General features: G+C 49.1%; 1 protein-coding gene across 3 annotated transcripts in view; it reads left to right on the plus strand.

Moving 5' to 3' along the window:
* Positions 1–22,637, plus strand: part of NTRK3 (neurotrophic receptor tyrosine kinase 3) — a 219,303-nt gene that overhangs the window by 38,828 nt on the left and 157,838 nt on the right. For all 3 annotated transcript variants that reach the window (XM_042039738.1, XM_042039739.1, XM_042039740.1), the window contains 2 exons: positions 14,870–14,938; positions 22,233–22,390. In XM_042039738.1, the coding sequence (XP_041895672.1) occupies positions 14,870–14,938; positions 22,233–22,390 (227 nt within the window). The remainder of the gene's footprint in view (positions 1–14,869; positions 14,939–22,232; positions 22,391–22,637) is intronic.

Below are 22,637 nucleotides of genomic sequence, written 5' to 3' on the forward strand. Positions count from 1 at the left end.
TCAACGGCTCCTGAGGATGGTAATAGAATACACTGCAACCCAGGACACTGTGTTTAGCACAGTTTACTGGGGAAAGAGCCTGGCATGCTCTCTCTCTCTCTCTCTCTCTCTCTGTCCTCCTAATGACACTGGGAGTCTTTGGCCAATTTATCTGAACTTTACAGAGGGTTACAGGTCGGGAGGTTATCAACTTCCTATGCATATCATGAAACCAGGCAGAGTAAAGAGAAGTTGTAGTGCCTTGTGGGGAAGAATTCAGCGTTAACATGTTCCTCATTAGTCACTGGGAAGTCCACAGGGGACTTCAGCTTCACAGTGCCCCAGGAACTGGTGTACAGAGGGAGGACAGGTCCTTCCCTGGCTGTGGGACGGTAGAGCTGTGCCTGCAGCCAGACAAGTTGCTATTTGCAGTGCCTGAGTCACCCTTTATTGGGAGCAGGTACTTAAGAGGCTGTGATTCCCTCTAAATGTTTTCCTGGCCCGCTGTGTACCCAACCAGCCAGTCAGGAGGCACTGCCTTGTATTTGCAGAGGGTAATTGTACACACCTTATTTATTGTGTAGTAAAGAAAACAAATTAAGGCTGTGTAATTACAGAGACAGGCATGCTTTTAAATAAGGCTTAAGTAGTCAGATTTCTGTTTAGAAAATTAATAATTGCCATTTCTGTCTGCATCAGAGGCTCTTCTTAAACTGTCTTCTGGAGGTTTATGCATGCTCTAAATTAGTTTGTGGGCCAGCCCAGACACAGCTTCTATCAAAGAGCGCACTCTCAGTGCTGCCTGCCAGAGCGAGGACAGGGTTGAAGATCAAACTTTCCCTTCCAGCCTTCACCCAAAGGTCTTAAAGATGGAGACCCTGGGCTGGTTTGTGCTGAGTGGAATTGTTCTTTGAGTATGGTGTGGTCAGGCACTTTTATCTGTGTGATCACATTCTTCTTCCCTACAATGAGGTTTGAGGAATAACTGAAACATGCTGGCAGGAATGCTGCAGGGGCCCGCTTTGCCTGTTGACTTGTTTTCCTGGGCAAATCTGAGCTGTGATTAATCTGGAGCTTCCCAGAATGTCCTCTGTAGGTTGTGATGTTTTCTGATGGGGTCGGCTTCAGTGTCCTGGTTTGGTTCCAGGCACTGGTGTGGTGTCAAATGAACTGGTGACTTGGTATTGAATGTAGTTTGTAGCTTTGACATGAGGATTCCCAGAGATATGTTATGGGTTTAGGCTTTGATAGGAAAGATACAGGGCTGTGTCCCCTGAAAATTGCAGATGCTGAGGGAGTACGAAGTTGGTGAGTTGCCCTCTGCCCTCTTCAGTGCTGTGTCAGGACAGGACTCGTAGCACTCGTAGAAACTGGGGCCTCTGTGCTTTCAGAGGGCTGCAGGCAACCCTCTTCCGAGGCTGGCAAGCTTCGCTTCCCTTGCTCTGTGAGTCTGGGAGCTTGACTGAGGGCTCCAACTAAATAAAGAAATAAACAAAGTATCAGATTCTGAATTATTCCAAGTGGAACACTGTTTCCTCTCGGTCATGCCTTGAGGGTCACTTTCCCCTGCTCTGTGGTTAATAATCTATTGTCTTGCTCTGAAAGAGCTGTTCTTAGATATCAATCAGGATTTAACTCTCTCTCTTTTGCTCAGTTCCATAACCAGCTCCAGGCCCTGTGCCTGCCTGCAACCCTCCCCTTGATTCTGGATCTCCTGCTACCCTTCCTCCTCCTTCTCCATGGTTTCTTCCTGCTTTGTCCTTTCACCACTGCACTGCTGTGATACCCATCCTGACAGACTCCTAACCCAAACCTGTTGTTTGTTAATTGCTCTTGATTTCTCATCCATGCTCCTGAGTCAATGCAGCCTCACGAGGCTGTGTGCATCAGCTGGGCTCAGCGCATGGCAGCGTGTGAGCTCGTAGTTCCCTGGGAAGGTGGAGTAAAATGCGTTTGCCTAAACCACCTCTTTGATAGTTTCATGTGTTTTGTTTTGCATTTCCTAAATAGGAGCCAAATTTTTCCATGAATATAGGCAAAATAAGAAAAGCATGAGAAAGCTTTAAACAGCCTTTAAGTTCTATTAGGTGAATATCCCTTTACTATCCCTAAGCAGGCAGCGACTTGGGTACTCTTTGGTTCCCATTTGTACTCCAAGCATGTTCCTGCTCCAGCCCCTTCCAAGATCAAATCACTGTGATTTACTCAGGGAGCCATTTCCCCCCATATGTCTCTAGTCCTAGAAAATTCTGGCCATGCCTGTAGCACAGCCACTAGAATAAACAGCTGTAACATCTCTGCTTCCATAAACTTTCCTGTTCTGCTCCCCATCTGCTTTGTCCCCTGGATGCCAGTGTAGTGCAGGTCCTTGCTGATATGCTAATCGGCAGCAGGGCTTTGATGGCGTGTTTATTCCCGGTTTACTGCCGCAGGTGACTGATAAGCAGTTAACTGCAGCTACTCCTTTTGCTGCAGCGGCAGAGGTGGGTCCTGCGTTTTACCAGCCATTGTGCACAAGGCCAGAGGAGAGACCAGTTCCCTGCAGGACCGTGGCTTTCCTTCAGGCTGGGTTGAAATCATTTGACTTGCATTCATAGGGCTGGGTAACTAACTGCTGGCTGCAGGCTGCCTTGCTTGGCTGTGGGGAGGGTTTATTGTTCTGTGATAGAAGGGGGAGTGGTGAGTTTGTGACTGATGTACTCTAGTGGGACCTGAGAGAGAGTTTCCAACTCAAGTGCTTCATGCTTTGTGCCAAGATTTGTCCTGCTTCAGTTCCCCGTCTTAAAATCTGGAATAACATTTGTTTTCTCTGCTTTTATTTGATCTATTTGAGGCATAACACCTTGTATGATTTCTAATGAAACCTGGCCTTGAGTTGTGGGATGCTGTTGCAATGTGAGATGAGTTACACTCTGTCACAAATAAGTTTTGCCTACTTGGATTCTTATGTAATGTCTAGTAGGACTCTGGTACCTGGGCTCTTGGGATTTTACTGTGGTTTTGTCTCTCCTTCTTTCCTTTGAAATGTTGAGATGATCTTTCCAGTTACATTGTGAGAGTTATTTCCCTTTCTGAAATTTGATCATCTTCTGACTGACATGTGAAATGGGCAACTGTGGTTTTTGTAAAGCTCCCATTTTTTTCCCATCCACTCTTTAAAAAAGTCTTCAGACTGTTTAAATTGAAGCTCTTCCTATAATGATGTGTGGTTTGTTGGTTTTTGTATTTTTTTGTTTGGTTGGATTTGATTTTTTCTTTTTTTTTTTTAAATTTTTTTTTTTTTTTTACAAGATTGGAGTAAAATGTGAACTTCAGACAAGTTGGTGGGCTTGGGGGTGTCAGCCTCTGACCTAGTCTTTTCCGTGCAACAATGGCCTGGTGGATGTCTTGTGGTGAGCTTCCCCTCAAAGAGAGGCACAACATTCCTCTTGGATGTGATGCTGAAAATGAGATGTAGTTGTACCTTGGTTAAACCTCACAGCATCTCTGAGACCACCAGTAGCACAGAATGAGCTGATTTCTGGAGATTTGGGTGTGTCAAGGAATGGATCTTGTTTCTAGGCTTCTGAGATCACTGCAGCATGGAAGTGCTCCAGAAACAGCTTCTGACTGTCCCTCTTGCTTCCTTCCCAAACCCTGTGGTGCAAAGCATTTCTTACCTGTCCGTGCCAGTGTGAGAGGGGCTGCAGAGGGAAGAGGAACCCTCCTTGGCAGGGGGGTACCTGAGGACTTGGAAACCTGCTTGAAAAATGCTGGGGGAATGAACAGTCATGACAGGATGAGTGGAAGTTAAGTGACCACAGAATTTATCTCTCCTGGGATTTTTCTTTCCACGGTCCTAGTTTACTAACAGTGTGATTGCAGGGCTGGTTTTTCCCTTTTTGATGTATTGGCAACAAGCACCAGGGCAGAAATATAGAAACATTGAGAACATATGCTATTTGAGCAATAAGATATGACACGGCATGAATGATGGGACACTAATTCATGATGGTGTGTGACAAGGCAGGAATTTAAATGTCATAAGTTAGGCAGTCGTGAGTTTTATTGGAATTATAAAATTTTATTAGAATGCTGGTCAAAGGGTGGAGTTTCCCACCAACCCCTCCCCTTACTTGTATCTGGGAAGGGATAAGCTGTTAATTATGTCGGATGCAAGAGACTGCGGGGTGTTTATAGGGCTGCCAGTGACAGCCAGGGGTGTGTCTCCCCGGGGAGCTGGGGGCGACCATGACTTTAGCCTTGCTAGTGCTTGAGGATTGACCATGTTTCATGCCTGCTGTCCTCCGGCATGCCTGAAGTCACGCTTGGGCACTCCCGGGACTGCTTCCCGGGGAGCTCCGCCGGTATCCGGCAGGGTGAGGCCGTGCCCGGTGCCCCGCGGGGCCGCGCTTCAGCACCGCGGACAGGGCCGAAGGCTGCTCCTGCCCGGCCCGTCCCGCCCGGCCCCGGCCCCGGCTCCCTGGAGCCGCCCGGCCCCGGCTCCCTGGAGCCGCCCGGCCCCGGCTCCCTGGAGCCGCCCGGCCCCCGGCCCCGGCTCCCTGCCTGCGCTGAAGCCTCCCGGCTTCCCTGCCCTCCCAGCCCAGCCTGCAGTTTGCCCTCTGCCTCTTCTGCCTTCTCTTGGAATAAGCTCCTTCACCTTCCAGCCCCAGCCTGGCTCTCAGGGAGCAGTGCCTGAGCACTCCCGGCTGCGGCTGCAAGCTGGCTCAAGCCGTGGGGTGTGAGCCTGCCTCTGGGGTGCCCAGGCTGGTTTCACTGCCAGCAGTGCCTTTATTCTTCCATCTGCGGTGTAGCCAGCCTGCCTGTGTGACAGCCGCAATACCTGCAATATCCCTGGGAGTGTTCAAGGCCAGGCTGGATGGGGCTCTGAGCAACCCGACCTAGTGAAAAGTGTCCTGCCCATGGCAGGGGGCTTGGAAAAATATGATCTCTATAATATGATCTCTCTTCCAACCTAAACCGCTCTAAGATTCTGTGGATACTAACTTTCTGAACTGCAGTGATTCCTGGCACTGACTGTGCTCTGCAGCGTGAATGGATTTGTTTTGCAAACCACTACCCGGCTGCTGTCTGGGGCTTTCTCACATGAGTAGTTCTCTAGGACATCTGCCATCCAACCTCGCTGCAACCACAATCCATGGGCTTTGGCTAAATGTTTGCTGTATCCAGTTGTGCATGTTGATAATTGTGGGTAATTTGCTGTCTCAGAATAATGAAGGAATGCCTGCTGCACTCTGAAGCACTCAGTGCTTTGTGGTGATTAGTCTTTCCATTTGAAAATATTCCTCACAGTGGCCAGCAAAACATACTTTTTTTAAAAGTATGTAATGTATTGAGAAGGATGGGTAAAACCTAACTTTTGTGTGCAGACATTCCTGTTTGTTTTGACAGGGTTCACTGTCAAAGGCAAAGCGTCTTTCTTTCTGCTTTTGGGGTGGTTATAAGCGTGGAGTGTAGCAAGCAGGCTTCACTGGGCTCTGGCTGGATTAAGACACCACCAGTTCCCTGTCCCCCTCAGCCAAGGTGCCTTGGGCTGTCAGGGGGCACATCATGCCATGGCTCAGGTGTGGCTGCAGGCAGGCCTCTTCTCCGAGCATGACTCCTCCCTGTGCGCTCAGGTGCTGCAGACAGGTTTTTGGGCAGAGGCGCTCTTATGCCCATGCTCAGGTGTGCCCCAGGCACCTGCTGTCTGCCTGCTCCCCGTGCCCACCCCCCAGACACCAGGGGGAGGCAGCAGCCTGGCACGAGGCAGCTCCTGCTTGGTGCTGTCTGTGTGTTTTTCTTGTCATTTGATGAGGCGTAGCTGGAGCAAGTCAGCCTCACCTCCTGCTGTGGCCAGGAGGCTCCGCACAGCATGGGAGGTGGCAGCTGCCATCTCTGCTGGCTGATGGCATGGTCCTTTTGGTTCCCCACGAGGGCACCTCCCCGTGCCGGCCCACTGCCCCTGCCTGTCCCCAGCTCTGCTCCCCCGTGGTGCCCAGCTGCTGCTGCCAGGCTCCCAGTGCTGGGGGCGCAGGTAGCTCTGTTCCCTGCCGAGGTGGGGCGAGTGCTGCAGGCTAATGGCAGGCTTTCTTTTCATTAGCTGCTGTAAACACAGGGTTTTGGCAGCAGCTTGCTTTTCTGAGCCCAGGAAGACCATTTTTCCTTTTATCTATAATTTAGTGAAGTGTCAAGCCACAGAAGTTTTAATGATAATAAAGCAGCAGAGGAAATTTATTTATTCACTGTAAAGGTGGGTTTCATTCCAGGGTTGGTTTTTCACACTTCCCTCAAGAAATGTTGGCTGCTCATGTGACCTCACTCCCAATGTGTTCAGGCTACCTTCCCTGAGAAGCTCAGCACTACACTTCGTGCTTGGCTGAGTGGCTTTCCAGCCCCTGTCCCATGCATGACATTGGGGCCAAGCAAACTGGGAAAGGAGAAGCAAGGGAAACATAGTGAGGTGAGAGCATTCATGTGCTTGGTGAGGTGTAATGGAGGGGAGGCATTCATGCATTTCCCATCTTCCTCCTGTTGCTGTGCATCTCTTACATCTGCTTCCCAGACCAGCCTCTGTGATGGATTTGACTGCTGAGGAAAAGCAGGGAAGGGTTTTTTTGGGATTACACATAGCGCTTGCCTTCTGTCAGCCTATGAAGATGCCAGTGCTGAGTGGAGATAAAAAGTGGATTGGTGTCATGTGCAGGGACGAGGGCTTCTTCCTGAGGTTCAGGAAGGCAGAGTGGAACTCTGGGATGAGGATGTGGGAAGGACAGGGACCAGGCTGGAGAGAGGAGGTTCCAACAAGGAATTGGAGCAAGGTGTCTTTAGGGAAGAAATGGAGAGTGGAGGGGGGATGGGGTGTAGAAGAGGTGACAGGGAAAATGGATCTAGAGAGGAGAGGGAGGATGGACTGGGGTAGGGAGAAGCACATGTATGTGGGAGATCTGCAGGTGGAAGCAAGTGTAAGGGAGAACGGGGTTTGCTAGGAAATACTTGGGAGCCACGCCTCTGAATTAACCAGAACCTTCCTCACCCCTTTCGATGTGGCAATATTAGAATCTTTGGAGGCAATATTAGAATCTTCCTAATTATTTTTCTTGGATGAGTTTTGCTATCCTGATGATATTAATTATTCTTAAAGGTCAACAGCACTCACTTGAATCCCCTTCTGTTCTATCATGTAATCAGTTAATTAATTGGAAACCATTTAGCAGAGTCTGCCGAGAGCTCAGCCTGCCGTATGCCCTGTTGTTTTGCTATTGCTGGAGATATATATATATATATATGCTTTCATATTTATACCCCTTCCTTTCTTCAGAGGCTCTGCAGAGCTCTTGGTACCCTCCCAGTCCATCCCAGCCTCTGGCACCCCTCCCTGAGTCAGGAAAGCTGGGGCTCAGGCCCAGCTGTTAGTTCTTTGTTTTTTTGTTTTTTGTTTTTTTTTTTTTTACTAACCCCTTCGGGGTTATTCAAGGCTCATTGATTTCTGGGCATCCAAGTAGGTGGGGATATGTGAAGTTATTTTTTTTTAACATAAATTTGGTATAGGAGCCCTCTAACAGCTGAGCTCACAGTCCCTGTTCAGGAGGAAGAGGCAAGACCAGAACATTTCCCAGCACGTCTGCGCTTGATGTGTTGACATAGAGGCTCTCACATGGACCTTGTCCAGCTCTCCCCCTGTCTGCCTGGGCATTTGGAGTGACCTCCCAGCTGGGGTGGTACCTCCTGATGGGCACCTGTCTCTATTGCTTCACTGTATTTGAGGGGGAGGTGGTGGGAAACGTGGGATCCTGGGAGCCTGGTGCTCATAGAGTCATTAAGGTTGGAAAAAAACCTCTAATACCATCAAAGTCTAATTATAGTGCACTCAGAGGAGCTGGTAAATGCCCCATGGGCATGGCTCTCCTTCCCATGCCATCTCCTCAAGCTGTGCCTTGCCACAGCTCTGAGCTCTTCTCTCACACAGGGAGATCGGGTTGGCTCCGGGTTCACTGGAAACCCGTGAGCAGGAGGCATTCCCCAGTCGTTCTCTGTTCCCAGCTTGAAGAACAATGCAGTTTGAAGCAAACAGGGTTGGATAAACCCAGCCCCTCACTGGAGCTGGCAGCTGGCAACCCTTGTCCTCAGCCAGCACACATCTCCAGTATTATTTCTGCATGCCAAAGCAGGAGCAGAGCCCAGTATAGAGTAGTATTTCAGTCTAATGGATCTAGAGTTACTGCAGTTTAGGACAGAAGAGATGGGTTGGGGGCAGTGCAGCCCTGAGGACCTCTTGGCTGCAGGAGGGCAGCCATGGGGAAAAGCTCTTGCCCGTTGCAAGGTGATTTTTCTTTTCCTTGAGCAGAAGACTGACCTATTGTGTGGATGCTGCTGGACTCTGCCCTGCAGGGAAGCTGGCAGGCAAAGGGAAAGCAACTGCAGGGCTGACCCAGCTTTTAACCTTTACTCAAGTCCTCTGAGAGCCCAGATGTCTTTGGAGAAGAGCGATGGAGACTGCACACAACAAGGGCAAGATGAGTGTAGTGCAGAGGGCCAGATCCCTGCATCTGATCTGCCTCGAAGCACAGGGGACAGCGTGACCCACATCTGGTGACGCCTTCCCATCTGTACCATGAGCTGAACCGCAACTGCGAGCAACAATAAACTCTGAGGGGTGATTTGTCTCTGAACAAAGCGTTGTGCAGCTGGGAGATGCCTCAGAGATGACTTGGAGGGTGTGGAAGTGTCATGGGGTAGGAGATGGCCTTTAAGATAAAGGCTGGGCTGGGTTGAAGGCAGCAGCAGGACGTGGCTGCTGCACTGTGGAGGCAGTGGGAGGAGAGGCGTGGGTCAGATGTGCTGCTGGCACTGGCTCTGGGAGCCCTGTGACAGAGGTGTGGTGCCTTATTGCCTTCCCACTTGCTCTGCAGCTTTTGCTTTTTAATGCTGTTGTTTAAAGAACAGTGCAGAAGACCAGCCCCTTCCACCTCCCTCAGCCCTGTTTCAGAGTGAATTTGAAAATCAGGGTCCTGCAACTGAGAAATGCATTGGGGATTGGTGGTTCCTTCCTCCAGTATCACACCTCCAGGACCAGTGGTGTGCATGTGGAGTGGCAGGGTCTCTTCTTGTGTGTCACCCATGGTGGTTCCTCTCTCCTCTCTGATGTAGGATGCTCTGAGTTTGGGAAATTATTGCAGATTTTGAGCCCTAGAACAAGAAATAATTTGTGGGGAATGAGATGATTATATCAGGGCACATGCTGTGTGACTTGTCCCTTACGAGGTACAGGACAGAACCTGTGGATGGGAGAAAGGATTTAGTTTTGTTGCCCAAATGCACAAAGGAAGGTTGAACCTTGGAGATTTTCTGGTTCTGCTGTGTTTGGGGTCAGAAAAGCCCTGGGGGTTGCAGGGATGTTGTTTAAGGAGCAGAATTGTGTTGTAGGTAATGCCAGACCATGGCTGAGGCCCTCTGTAAACTGTCTCACTCCTCCATGGCACCAATATATGTGTCCTGGTGATGAGCCTGAACAGGGAGCAGATCCAGAAGAACTCCTGGCAGCTCTGAAATCTCAGGCTGACCAGTTTAATGGCACATCCTGTTCTGCTCACTCTGCTTTCCGGCCATGCGAGGCTTGCACGCAATTGGCAGTGCCCAGTCCTTTTCCAGGCTGTCTCAAGCGTGTCCTGCTGGGACTTGGGGCTGAGCTATTGGAGATTCCAATTGAGTCTAATATTTGTAGAGCCTGATTTGTGGGGAGGCCTGTCCTGCCACGGCTTCTGGGACTTGTTGGGGTAATTTTAGCACACTCATTAAGGGAGGACAGTACATTTTTTTCCCTTAACGAGCAAAGCTGCTTACTAAACAGGAAGAGAAAGGAGGGGGACGGGCAGGCAGGAAGGGTGATGGGGAGTGTAACAGTGCTTTTAGAGGTCATTGGAGTTATCTGGCAGGGATAAGCAAGCCCCAGAGTGACTTTCCAGCATTTCTCTGGTTCAAACCCAAAAGCTTTAACAGCTTACTTGCTGCAGATACGAAGCCTGAACAGAGCTGCCCCTACAGCAGCATGTGAGGCTGTGACATTCCCCTCTCCTGCGGCCACCAGCACCCAGCAGTGAGCTGTGAGATGATGGGAAGCACCTGTTGTGCCCAAATATCAAGGGAGTCACATGTGGTGCTACCAGCATATCCAGCACTGTGGACCACAGCTGAGGGATGTGCATCTCTCCTCGCACTTCTGCCAGGCACTTGCTCATGCTCCCTCAGCCCCAGCTGCTCTGTGAAGTTAATCCCTCCCAGTCAGGATTTTCGTAGTGGCACCATGTTATTAAAATGTGTGAAAAACTTCTCCCATGCAGAAATAAATGTGTCAGCTTGGAAACAAGGGCAAGTGGAGGATGGAGCTGCGTGGAGGAGGGACAGGTGCACAGGGTCCCTCCCCAGCAGCAGCGTTTCTGCCGTTGCGTTGAGCTGAACTGCATAAAATAACTTACAGTTTAATTACAGGGGCTCCTGCTTGTTGGTGTCATTAATGAGGCAACTGGCTTAATTTAGCTGAATAAAAATGGCTTTAATAGTGGAAACACTTTTGGCTGCTGGGTAATTAAGGGAAAACTAAAAATGCTGTCTCCTCTTGCACTAAAGTCCGCTTGTTCTGGTCTGCAGATATCCAGATTCCTCTTTGTCCCACCCTCACCCATCCCTTTTTTAACCCCAGGAGATTGTTCAGGAGGTGCACTCCATGGCCCCATCTGTCCCTCATGCTGCCACAAAATGGCAAAGGTCACCTCCCCTTCCCTGTTGGTCGCCAGCGAGGTCTTGGCAGTGCCTGTGGGAGCTGTGGGGGAGTGTGCAGGATGTGGCGTGTCCCCTCCTGAAATGTAGGAAGAGGATGGAGGGAGAGAGCAAGGACTGGGATTTAGTTGTCACTCAGTGGTGACAGCCTGCCCTTGAGGTGTACAGGGAGGTGCTGGTGGAGAAGGCTGGCAGGGATAGGAGCAGGAGCCTTGGGAGCACGGCTGCTGCAGCAGGAGGATTGTGGAGTGGTGTTGAGCCTCAGCCGTGGGTGGGTTGGGTGGCTCTACCCTGGACCTGGTCCAGGTGAGCTCCATGCAACCCCCTCTCTCTACTCAACTCTTTTTGGAGGTAAAAAGCACCCTGGCAGCTACTTCTAGAGACTGTCTCCATGGAAAAGAGCATCCTGTGAGTGATGGAGAAAATGTCCCGTGGCAAAGAAACAGTTTGAATACGTTCCAGGAACGCTGATGGCAGATCTGTCCTGGAAGAGAAAGGCTCCTGTTCATTGCTGAGAAACACACAGGGAAGGCATTTTGCCTCCCTCTGCCTGTGTTTCCTCGACGTGTGATGTGCTTTTTTGTTACAGGTGGAGCTGATGTATAGGCTGTTATAAAGGTTGTCTGGCACACTGCTGCAGGACTGCTTCCATTTTCCTATAATTCTGCCAAATTTTAATTGCTCAGGCTGAAGTTTTCTGTGCTGGGTGTCTGCTCCTGGCTGATTCTATTTTTTATTATTACTTTCTGGTCTCACATAAGAGCTTTCTCAAATGTGTGAGGTGGTAGAAGGGAGGTTGGGAAAGAAGCTGTTTTGCTCAAGCTAGAAAATACTGGTGATTCTCCTGCTACAGAACACTTGCACCCTCCTTTTGAGCAGGAAAAGAAATCTTGTCAAAGGGCAGATTTTTCTTGGAAGACTTGGTGTTGCTCAGGGACATCTTAGGTCAGCAGAATGGCTCTTGGTCCAGTTGGAGGTGAAAAGTTTTGAAAAGGATGTCTTGGGACACTGGTGTTGGTGTGGGAGGACATAAAAGTGGGGAAGATAATAGGAAATTTGGGCATGGACAAGGAAATTGAGGCTGAGAAATATTTGGGAGTGGTTGGAGAGCAATGAGTAGTGTGGTTCAGCCAGCTGGGAGGGAGAAGGAAATGGGTCAGGAAGGAGAGAGCTGGCACTGCCCAGCCACAGCATAGGAGGATGGGGGTTCACGTCCCTGCAGGTAACAGGGATTTGGAGGTGGCAGCAGACTTTTGGCCTTGGAAATGCAGCAGGAAGGCAGAATGGGCCTGTGAGAGGCCTTGATTTGGAGCTGTGAGAGGACTAGTCCTGGATGTGAGTGCCTTGATTTTCCCCAACCCTCCCCATTTATGCTGTACAGAGCACTGGGAAACTTGGTGTGTGCAGCTGAGGTTTGTGAGTGGGGGGGAACTTTGCAAGCACCCAACAGGAGTTAAAGTGCTGGAGCTCAGAGCCTCGCCTGTGGAGCCATAATTTAATCTCTCCTCATGTGCATGTACTGTGATTCCATCTCTAATTACAGAATTACATGCACAGTTCCCCAGGAAACCTGCCCCATCCAGCATGTGGGATGGATCTGTTCTGGGGACAGATCACTGCTGTGCAGTGAGGTTTCTCTGGAGGAGCTCTACTTTCTGCAGCGCAAGTCAGTAGCTGTACCCTTTTGCATGTGGAATCCCCGTCCTGGCATCTCTGACCTTTTGAGTTTTTGTGACCGAAATGGTGTATTTTTTGATGTGTGTTTGTGTGCAGCCCCTTTTGGTCTCTGTGCTGAGGTCTGAGCCTGAGGAAGGACCTTTGTGAGGTTTTGAAGTATCTAAGGTGTCTGTTTCCAGTGACAGACATGCTCCTCTGTGTGTGTGTCCAGGCTGGTCTGAAGCAGAGCCGTGGGTGTGTGTCCCCCTGACCAGCCCTGCAGAAGGTGATGGTCAGGTCAGATCAAACCTCTGCTCTGCCCTTTGAGAGCAGAGTCTCCTGCCAGATGTGTGCAAGGGAAGACCCATCTCCCCTCTGTCTAATGCTTGCTGTGGGTTGTTGTCTGGGGGAGGGAGGAGGTGGTAGGAGTTGGTTTCCAGGCACTGCAGGAGATGAGAAGCGGAGCACATCTGCCTGGCAAAGCTCCTTGCATTAGTGAGGATGTATCCTTTCTCCATCTCTCTGTGTCCTAAATTGTAATAACACGATCATGCTATTTTTGATTCACTTATTTGCGTGGAAAGCCTGTTGTTTTTTCTCTTCTCTTTCAGAATCCAATTTTCTCTTGACATTTCTGCCTAATGTAGCAAAACATGACCTTTGAGAAAGGACATTCCAGCGAGATTCACTCCCTCCTCTGCATTTCTGCCTCTCTCCCACATCTTGCTGTCTCTCATGCATCCCCTTTACGCTTCCTTCTTCTCCCTGGGCTGGGGGAGGGAGTTTACTGTCTCACTTTTCAGTAACAGAGAGTTGCTCCTTCCCCTCCCACTTTTCATCTGTCTTTGCAAAATTTCCAGATGCTCAGTGCCCTGGGGTGGATAAAGGAGGGAGCCTTGCAATGTTTTCCTTCCCCCCTTCTTAGCTTTACCTGCCAGTTTTACCACCTTTGTCAGAGACTGGAAGCAGTTTGTCTACAGACATGGGAATGGTGGGATCATAGTCATGTGAAATGAGGTACCTGTGGTTTGCTGTGGTTCCCACAGCAGGATAGTCTGATGTGAAGCAGAGCCAGAATTTAAAAAGGCAGCGCTGTGCCATCATTGTGTTTGGGCTTGTTCTTCTGCCAGGCTCGTGGACAGGCTTTGGGACAATGCTCTGCTGTGTGAGCAGCATCTCCACTCCTAATTGAAGAGTTCTGTGCAGGTGGGACAGGACAAGAATTGTTTGTCCCTTGCTGAAACCCAGTGTAAGGGAAGAAATGCATCTGTCATCCCAAATCCTCGTGCGTCAGACCTGTGCCAGCAGGAGCCATTCAGGGTTAATTTTAGCACTTATTTGCAAATCAAACAGGGACTGGGGGCTGAGCCCTGCACAGCTGGGCTGCCTTGGGTCATACCTCCTCTCTGGCCAGCCCAGAGTTGAATGAACTTCAGATGATTCATGCCTCTGGCCCTTCATCGATCTTCCCTGTGGGCCAGCCTGAGGCAGGGGGGTATCCTCAGCCTCAAGCTGGGCTGCCCTGCCTGCCTGCGGCTCACAGCAGGGATGGATTCAGTGAGGGATGTGAGGCTGCACCTCCTGTGTGTTCTGGAGCTGTTCTGTGAGCATTTGGGGCTCTCCCAGAGCTTGTGATCACCCATTCCTCTGCTCACTCACCCCATGGGCTGGTCACTCGATTGGTGGCTCTCAGGCTGGCCAGGTGTCCCTGGGAAGGCTGGCTGGGACAGAATGTGTATCACTGCCATCTTTTTGTGCTGTTAGATACCAGGGGCTTTTCTCCTTCTGCTCACCCTACTCCAGACACATTTCTTCCTCTTGTTTTTATTAATTCAGTTCCTTTTGCATTCTTTCATCCTCTCTGGCTTTCAGCTAAAGAGAAGATATCTGCTGGGTTGCAAAGCTTTCCCAGGTGGATGAGATTTATGTTTTTGCAAGTTTGGGCAGATGGAGAGAGGGATGGGGAGCTGTTGGCTGCTGTAGCAGTGGTACCCCTGGGTGCAAGCAGCACACAGCCATTCCGGGACACCTGGAACGCAGAGCTACTGCAGATCATATGAGAACACCTTGGGTAATCATCGTGCTGTCATTTGAACCTGGCTGTTACTATTTTTAACGTGAGGTTTGTGCTTAATTTTTTGTTCAAGTTCTGAAATTGGACTTGTTCTTTTTGCTTATGGTTGGTTGAGCTCCAGATTCACGGGCAAGAGTCAGACATTGGATTTTTTTTTTCCTTAACATTGCAGCAGGATATAAATCATTTTTCCCCTTAAAAAAAAAAAAAATAAAGATGAGAAAGGGTTCATTTGGGTTTGTCCTCATTAGACTCTCCCATTATGAAATCTGGACTTGAGTTCTAAACTGCTTGACAGCCTCCCCATCAAGGGGGATGATGAGCTCTGTGGAGGTGGTAGGGCCATGTGCAGGAAGAATTATTTACAGTGACTTCTTTCTTCTTTTTTCCCCCCTTAATTTTCAGAGACCTCTCCGGGAACCGGCTCACCACTCTGTCATGGCAACTCTTCCAGACACTGCGACTCTTTGAACTGTAAGTCCCACCCTGGGGGTATCTCCTGGGAAAACACAGGAGGCTGAGAGGAGGAACGATTTCCAGATAGAGCTATTTTGAAGCCCGCAAATAATTACCTAAAACTCCAGTGGGCAGCAACATCCTTGGGAGGCTTTCCTGGGTATGGGAGTACCAGAGCAGAACTGCTTCTCTTTTAACTTCACAGCAGCTGCCTAATTAATGTCGGGATGATGAACAAGTCATGCTTGGAGTAGTAAATGGTTGACTAACTCTGCGAGCACATTAGAAATACTTACTAGGCCAGATTTTTGAGTGAATATCTTCAAACACTTGCTCTCATCTGTTGCAGGGTAGGGATAACTGCTTTTCTTTAGTTGGTACACATGCTTTACAAGACACCCCTGCATTTAGGCCGATGATTCCCTTTCTCTGTAGCAACAGAGGCACCTTCCAGCTCTGATGTGGGAGATGATGAGATAGTTATATCTCCTGGGGCACTGGTGGCCTTCAGCCTGCTGAATTATTGATAGAGCATTCAGCATCATGCTTGAAGAATAAGTGGACACGAAATCAATGGAGCATTGCCCTGATGACCTGTTTTGTTGAATTTTAGAAATAGTTGTTTGGTGGGTATAAAAAAATATATATGTAGGATTTGTCCCAGAGGATCCTGGGAAGCTCCATTCATCCTCACGATGATCAATAGAGCTGTAAGCTAGAAGTGACTTATGAAAGAATAAAGACAGTCTTTCAAGTGGGAGTAAGTGTGTTATCACCAGTGTTACTGCAGTGTATTTTATTTCTGTCAAATTGTTAAATGAAAAATACTAATAGTGATATTAGAAAATGGAGAAACGCCCTTCTGATGGGGAAATTTGGCTTGCAGAGTTAAAATGCTGAATTCAGAATTCGTCTCCTTGCTGATTACAGCTCTAAATATTTTTCAAGCCTGGCTCGGGTTTCAATTTTAATAGCATGAGTCATTTGTATTCTTAGACCTTTACTTATTGTCATTGCACTGTCTGGCAAAACTCAGATTGATGGTTGTTACCCAAGAGAGACCCAAGAGTGGAGGAGCAAATGGGGCTGAAGTCCTGAGCTGGAGGCACTCCCAGGGCCTGGGGTAATGGTGAGCCTGCAGATTAATGGGAATACTTCCAAAGGGGCTTGGTTTTATGTGCTTTTGCTTCATTTGGTCATATTTTGTTTCTTCAGGCACATCCCAGGTCTGCCAGCTTCAGCCGGGCTCAAAAGACCAATACCAAGCACAAAGGGAATTGAGAAGCTGCTGTTGGGCAGCAAAGGGTACTTCACCTGATGAATACATCTGTGTTCTGATATGATGCTCCTGGCAGGGAGCTGGTGTGCTCAGGGTGGCTTTGGATGGTGTCAGCAGCGTCACTTGGGGCCAGCACTCTGCAGTATGGCAAGTGGGACTGAGCTGAATTACCTGGCTCCAGTTGGAGCTGTGCTCAGAGCAGTTTTCTTGGGGATAACAAACCCCAATGAATGAAAGGAGTAATGCACAAAGAAGTGTGGGAGATCACAGGGCTGGTTGGTAGGAAGTCATGGTGGGGTTGGAAAGCAGTACTGATGTGGTGTGTGTTTTCCACGGCCTCACATGGGCAGCTTTGGCATCGTGTGTGGCAGGAGCCTCAGCTGAACCTCTCCTGCTCCAAGCTGTGAAAGGGGTCTTGGCAAACCAACCTCTGGCACCAGCTCCAGTGAGCAATTTAGACCTACAAATGTGCCTGCCCACGGGGGCTGCCTTGCTGTTGGCTGGGCTGGAGTAAGAGCCTGGCCAAGTTCACTTTTCCTAAGGAATTGCTTTAGGTGCTTCCTGACAAATGTTCCTCTCTGAGTTCCTTGTTACTAAGGACCCTCCATCCACATGAGCACAGCTAGGAGGGGGTTACCAGAATAATGTGCTGATGCTGGTCCCCAAACATGACAGCAGAGGGGTATTTTATCTTGTACCCACTGGGATGTCAGTTTTTAAGGGGTAGGGGGATGTGCCTGCAGTGTCCTTCCTGGAGCCATGAAACTGTCCTGATGAACTTTGGATTTGTTGGAAAGAAGGCAGTACACAGGTGTAGCCAGAGCTATTGGCTCTGAATAATCATTCACATAAAGATGTTGGGAATTAAGGTAAAGACATGTTACCTACTGTGGGGTGGTTGTGGTCCTGACTGCTAGAAGGATGGGACCTGTTGGTGAGGAAGAGCAGATCTCCAAGATGGGAAGAAATTACTAATGGACCCCCAAAAGTGGGAAATACTGTATTTTTTTTTTTTATTTTTTTATTTTTTTAGAAATGCAGAGGATGGGTGAGTAAGAGACAGTTTTTTGGCACACTGAGCTCCAAGGAGGCTTCCAGAACCTGGGAAGGAGATGGAATACATGGCCCACATAAGGCGAGTGTGAAACACTGGTGAAAGCTAGAAAGGGAGTTGCAGATTGACATCAGCCAAGGACTTGAAATTGAGCCAAAATTCTCTGGAAAGGGAGAAAGTGGTGAGCAGCAGAGACTGATGCAGAGACAGCAAAGTGTGAAGAAGGCAGGCTGAGCAGCAGCATTTGTACACAGCAGTGGAGAGGCCGGAAGAATCCAGGGACATGTAGTCCACTCTTCTCCAGAGGGTTAGGTCTGTGTGGAGGGATGGTGGGACAAGTGGGTGCAGAGGCTCACCAGTGATGCCTTATACTGAATTCCAGTGCCCCTGTGCTATCAGGAAATCATGGATCCGGAGGGAGGGTAGTCATCCAAGCCAAAACTGTGACTGACAACGAGGCAGCTCGGAGCAGTGGAGCTTGTGGTGAGGGAAGTGATGGGAGGATTGTCCCCAGGAGAGTGTTGGGAGGAGAGGAACTACAACTGGTTGTGACATGGAGATTGCCAGGGAACACAAGACCTGACAAAGCCACTCACAGTGAACAACGAGGAGGAAAGATCAGAAGACTACTGGGCAGGTGGATGGCAACTTGGGGCTTGAAATTGCTGCTTGGCTGCATCCAAGGCATCGCAGCCTCATGAACGTGGTATTGCTATAAAGAAGAATCTCTTGTTCGACAGAGTTGAGATTTTCTCCTGCTGACTCACTGAAGAAAGGATGGCAAAAATGAGGCACACTTCCAGAGAATATTATCTCTTGCTCGTTCTGGCCAGAAACAAGGCTTGGAATAGTTTCCAGTAACTCCAGCCCTAAATCCCATAGCATGGGCTGACCTTGACCAGCAGGGCTCAGGCTAATGAGCGCACAACTCTCCTAAGTCTGAAGCTGAGTGTGTGCAGGGAAGCATCTGACACATGCAACAGCTCATAAACATTGGACTTAGAGCCTTTCTTATCCAGAAGTCACAGCTGGTTTCCTCTGTCATGTCCTTGGCTTCCTTTGTCATGTCCTCAGAGAGCTTAGGGCTGACATTTCAAGAAATTCCTTCCCGGAAAAACCTAAGACTCTGGATCCAATTACATCTTTGGTTGTATAAAACCTTGTAGTCCTGAACATCTTGCTGCTCTGCCCATCCCATCAGCATTTCTAATACCATCAGTCCTTGCCAAGCTGCCCTGCAGTACATTCCTGCAATGCTACAGCAAGAGGCTTTGGAGGGGATGGGGCACAGCAGCATCTCTGTTAATGTTATGAGTCCAACTTAACATGGTCTGTGCCTCCAGCTTTGAAACTTATCACCGCCAGCAGTCCCAGTAATAGAGCTGTGGCCAGACAGTGGGTACTTGCCTGCTCTCTGCATTAGCTGAGCCAGCTGTCAGACACTGCACAGTGCTCCCTGTCCCATCCCTTTCTATCCCATCCCTTTCTGTCAGGGATTTGGAAATAACAGTTCTGGTTGGACCACCAAGAGAAACCTTCGTTCTGGGAAATTAATAGGAACAAAAAACAAAATCAGATTTTCTTCTATCTCTGCTGAGTGCTCTTTGGTTCTCAAGCTTAGGGAAGTGGCCTCAGTCACAAGGTAGGAAGAGCGTTTTAATTGCAGGAGTATGAAACCTTGGCAGGAGTTTTATGTGAATTGAAACAGACAGGAGAAGTGTGGCAAGGATCTCGGCTGCCCTCCGAGAGGTTTTAGCTGCAGACAGCTTTGCTTTAGCTGATGAGTGGGGAGGCATGGGACAGGGCACGTGTCTCATTTAGCTGCTAGTCTAGAAAAAAAAGCTGCTTGTGTGTGTGTGAGGTCCCTGTCTGTTCCAGAACATACCAAATTGTTAATGCCATCTGTCTCCCACACTGGTCCACCCTGGTGAGGGCTGTCCAGGCAGTTTTGGGAGACAGTGGGTACAGCTCTCTGAAGGGAGCAAAGCTGGGCTCAACCAGGCACCAACAGCATCACTTTTGCTGGAGAATTGGCTTGATGCTTGCAGGGCTCTAGGGTTTCAGTTTTGATGGGTGTCTCCACCTCCATGCACCATGTTTTTGTTAAACCAACACAATGGGTCCCATCAAATGACAGCTCATGGCACGATTGTCACAAATTTCCTCTTTCCCCAACATAGTGTGCCTGTCTGGGAAGGGGATGTGCCCTGAATACACCCTACCATCACTCTCTGCTTATGGTGCTGGTGGATGGCTCTGGCTCATGTGCAGGTTCAGTCCCTTTTTGGATGAACTCTTTGAGTCACAGAGCAGCTCTGCTTGTGCAGAGAGCCCAGTTCTTTTGCAGCTGTGATATTTGCTATTTCTCACAGGTGCTTTCAGTTTTAAGGAGGGCTGAAGAAGGTGTGGGAGTGTGCAGAGCTCCTGAGTGCCTGCAGCCAAGTGATGCTTTGGCAACAATTCCAGCCTGCATACAAAAAATGCACTTTGGGTTTGTTTGTTCTTTTCAGGAGTAAGTTCTGCTGGATATGTCCCACAAAGAGCCCCTTGCCTTAATTCTCCCTGGGGTGCTGCTGCACCCATGCTCTGCAGCGCATGGCAGTGTCCTCTGGTCCAAAAGTGTGTTTTGTCCAAAGGGCACCCTCTGGTCCCCAAGGTGCTTCTCCTTCTTGCAGGGGAGAGAAGGTGCATTTATGTCCACAGGCAGAGGGTCGTAGGAAGTGGAGGCGTGATACAGAAATGTGAGAGGAAGAGCTGGAAGGAGCTGTAGCTCCTGCTGGTTCCTGCAAGGGGAGGGGTCTGAGGAGAGAACTGGAGGTCCCGGTTTTTGTGTGGGTTTAGAGCTGTGTGAGTGTGGAATTCCCTATGCACCTCTCTGGAGAGCCAGCTGACATGGCAAGGCTGGCACCAAGCAAGGAGGAAAGGGTATTTTACACGTGTCAGGAATGCTTTTGCAATGCATGTTAGGGACAAGGGGTGCACACATCTGTGTCCCTTCTCCCTGCAGTGTGTGCCAGCTGTCCGTGGCACTCAGCACATCCAGCCTGTGATGGGAGTTAAATTGTGCAAAAGCCCCTCTGGGGGGTCTCAATGAGAGCGAGCTGCATCGCTGGTGTTGGGGCAGGTTGGGGGAAGTTCTGCCTTGAAGCTCGTGGCTCCTGTATTATTCATGGCCCTTCATGAATTAGCAATGGGCCGGGAAAGCTGCTGTCTATTACTTACAGAGCTGCCCTTAAGTGCTAGGACAGCAGCTCTCCCAGCAGCCTCGTTTTGTGAGGATATTTGCAGCAGAGCAGAATTCCTCCCCCATTGCATCTGAGCTCCCCCAGCTCCCCGCCAGGTCCCAGGGTACATCCCCAGTTACCTGATCTGCCGTGGCTCTTACCCACATGCCATCCCATGTTCTGCTGGTATCAGTGATCTTGGGAGGCTCCGGAGAAGAAAATAGATTCATGGTCATGTAGAGGAGGATGTAAAGCCTGTGCAAAGCCCTGGCAGTACCTGTCAGAGCACGCAGGGAATGTCTCATCACTCAAATCCCACCAAATCACTGCGCTAATCTGCTCTGGTCTGTTAAATTTAGTGCTTTGGCCTTTGAGTTGCTTGTCTGAGCCTTGTACCTGTGTCACAGAGGTTTATGTGCTTTTGGTGGGAAAGAAATGAACTAATGAAAAGCCACAGAGTGAAGTTTAACTCAGTGTTTGCCCTACAAAAAAAAGGTCACATGACATCTTGACGTATTTGAAAATGCAAAGTGGCATCATTAGGGTTCAGGTTTAGCAACCCTGGGTGCTACCAGAAGACCCCTTCACCTCCTCCTTTTACAGCACTGTATTGACAAAACAGCAGCTGTGGATGTTTGGAAGGTTGTTTCCAAATCCTGTTAGTCGGTGAAATTAATTTTGTGAAAGCAAGCATGGATTTTTGTGGTAACAAGTGGAACAGAGCAGGAAAAAAGCTCTCCCCTGTATGATGGGGGATCTAGATATCATGTGCAGCAATGGTTTGACCTTTGGAGATCCCCTTCTGCTTTGGGGCAACTGAGCTCACCTTTGGCACTGCTGGCTCTGCTGATCACAACTTCCTTTGCTTTACAGTTGTGTGGGGAGAGATTTTATTTGTTCAGGCTCTATCTCCTAGTTTTGCTAAAATTATCATTGCAACCAGATTTGGTAACTCAGTCCTGGATGAGCACTGGGCTCTTCTTACTGCTGGGACTTGCCCTTCTTGCATGTCCACAGAGACCTGCAGAGCTTTAAAAATGTAAATGAAATGGTTAATAGGTTGGAAAATCAATTATAATAAACATTCCTGGTATATAAACTATGTGTAAGTGTGGTTTAAATGAAGTACATTAAAGGCAGTGCTTTTCTCCATTTCTCCTGGTCAGGTCAGCAGGGTCTCAGTACGGTGCTGATTGATTTGATTAAAATGCATGTTCCCCTGCACATTAGCTTGTGTTCTGGGTCACCAGGAGCCCGTGTCCGTACAAGGAACGTGGGAGAAGAGCTGCCAGCTTCTCTGAGTGCTTGTGGGGGCTTGAATTGTGCTTTGTCCAGCAGAGTCTAGGACCACTACTGAAGTGGGATTGGAAGATGTGGATCAATATTTTAGGGCAGTAGAGAGCTGCCTTTTCATTTGCTGAGGGGTGACTCTTCTGAGTGTCTGGGTGACAGTGGGACCAAGCCACAGGAGTGCAGATCTTGTGGTGAGAGACATTGAATGCATCTGTGTGCTGCCCTGGGAGATGTAAAACCTTGTGTGCACTCACGAAGGAGACTGAATGCATGGATGTGTGGCTGTGGAAAAGACAGGGATAATAAGTGCCAGAAGACCCCATGTGAATAACACGGAGAAGATTCTACTTTAGCTCTTACACTTATATGGTGGCTGTTCTCCTTGGGGATTCCAGAGCCAGGTGACAGCTCTGCTCATCCTTCCCCATCCCACCATCCTCTCTCACCTCTCTCTGCCTGCAGGAGACTAGAGAGGAACCTTTTTAACTGCAGCTGTGACATCCGCTGGATCCAGCTCTGGCAGGAGAAGGGCGAGGCAAACCTGCAGTACCAGGATCTCTACTGCATGACCATGGATGCAGTCATTATCACTTTGAAGGAGATGAACATCACCCAGTGTGGTAAGGATCCCAGGGCTGGACATGAGGGAGGGATCCCTGTGCAATCCAGCACCTCAGGTTCAGCTATTTTGGGAATCTGATGTAGCAGGATCCCACCACGTGGTTGAGAGGAAGATTGAAGCCGGTTAGGATAGTTTGTAGATTAAAAATAGAATATCTGGGTAAATGTGAAGCTGCTATTAATGTGTGTATGAAAGATATTGAGTGATTTGGGGCATTTTCTTCACTGCAATGCTGCTGCTTGACA

Source organism: Corvus kubaryi, unplaced genomic scaffold (assembly GCF_017639235.1).
Source record: "Corvus kubaryi isolate FWS band 111438036 unplaced genomic scaffold, C.kubaryi_AGA036_p1.0 37394, whole genome shotgun sequence".
Classification (NCBI taxonomy): domain Eukaryota; kingdom Metazoa; phylum Chordata; class Aves; order Passeriformes; family Corvidae; genus Corvus; species Corvus kubaryi.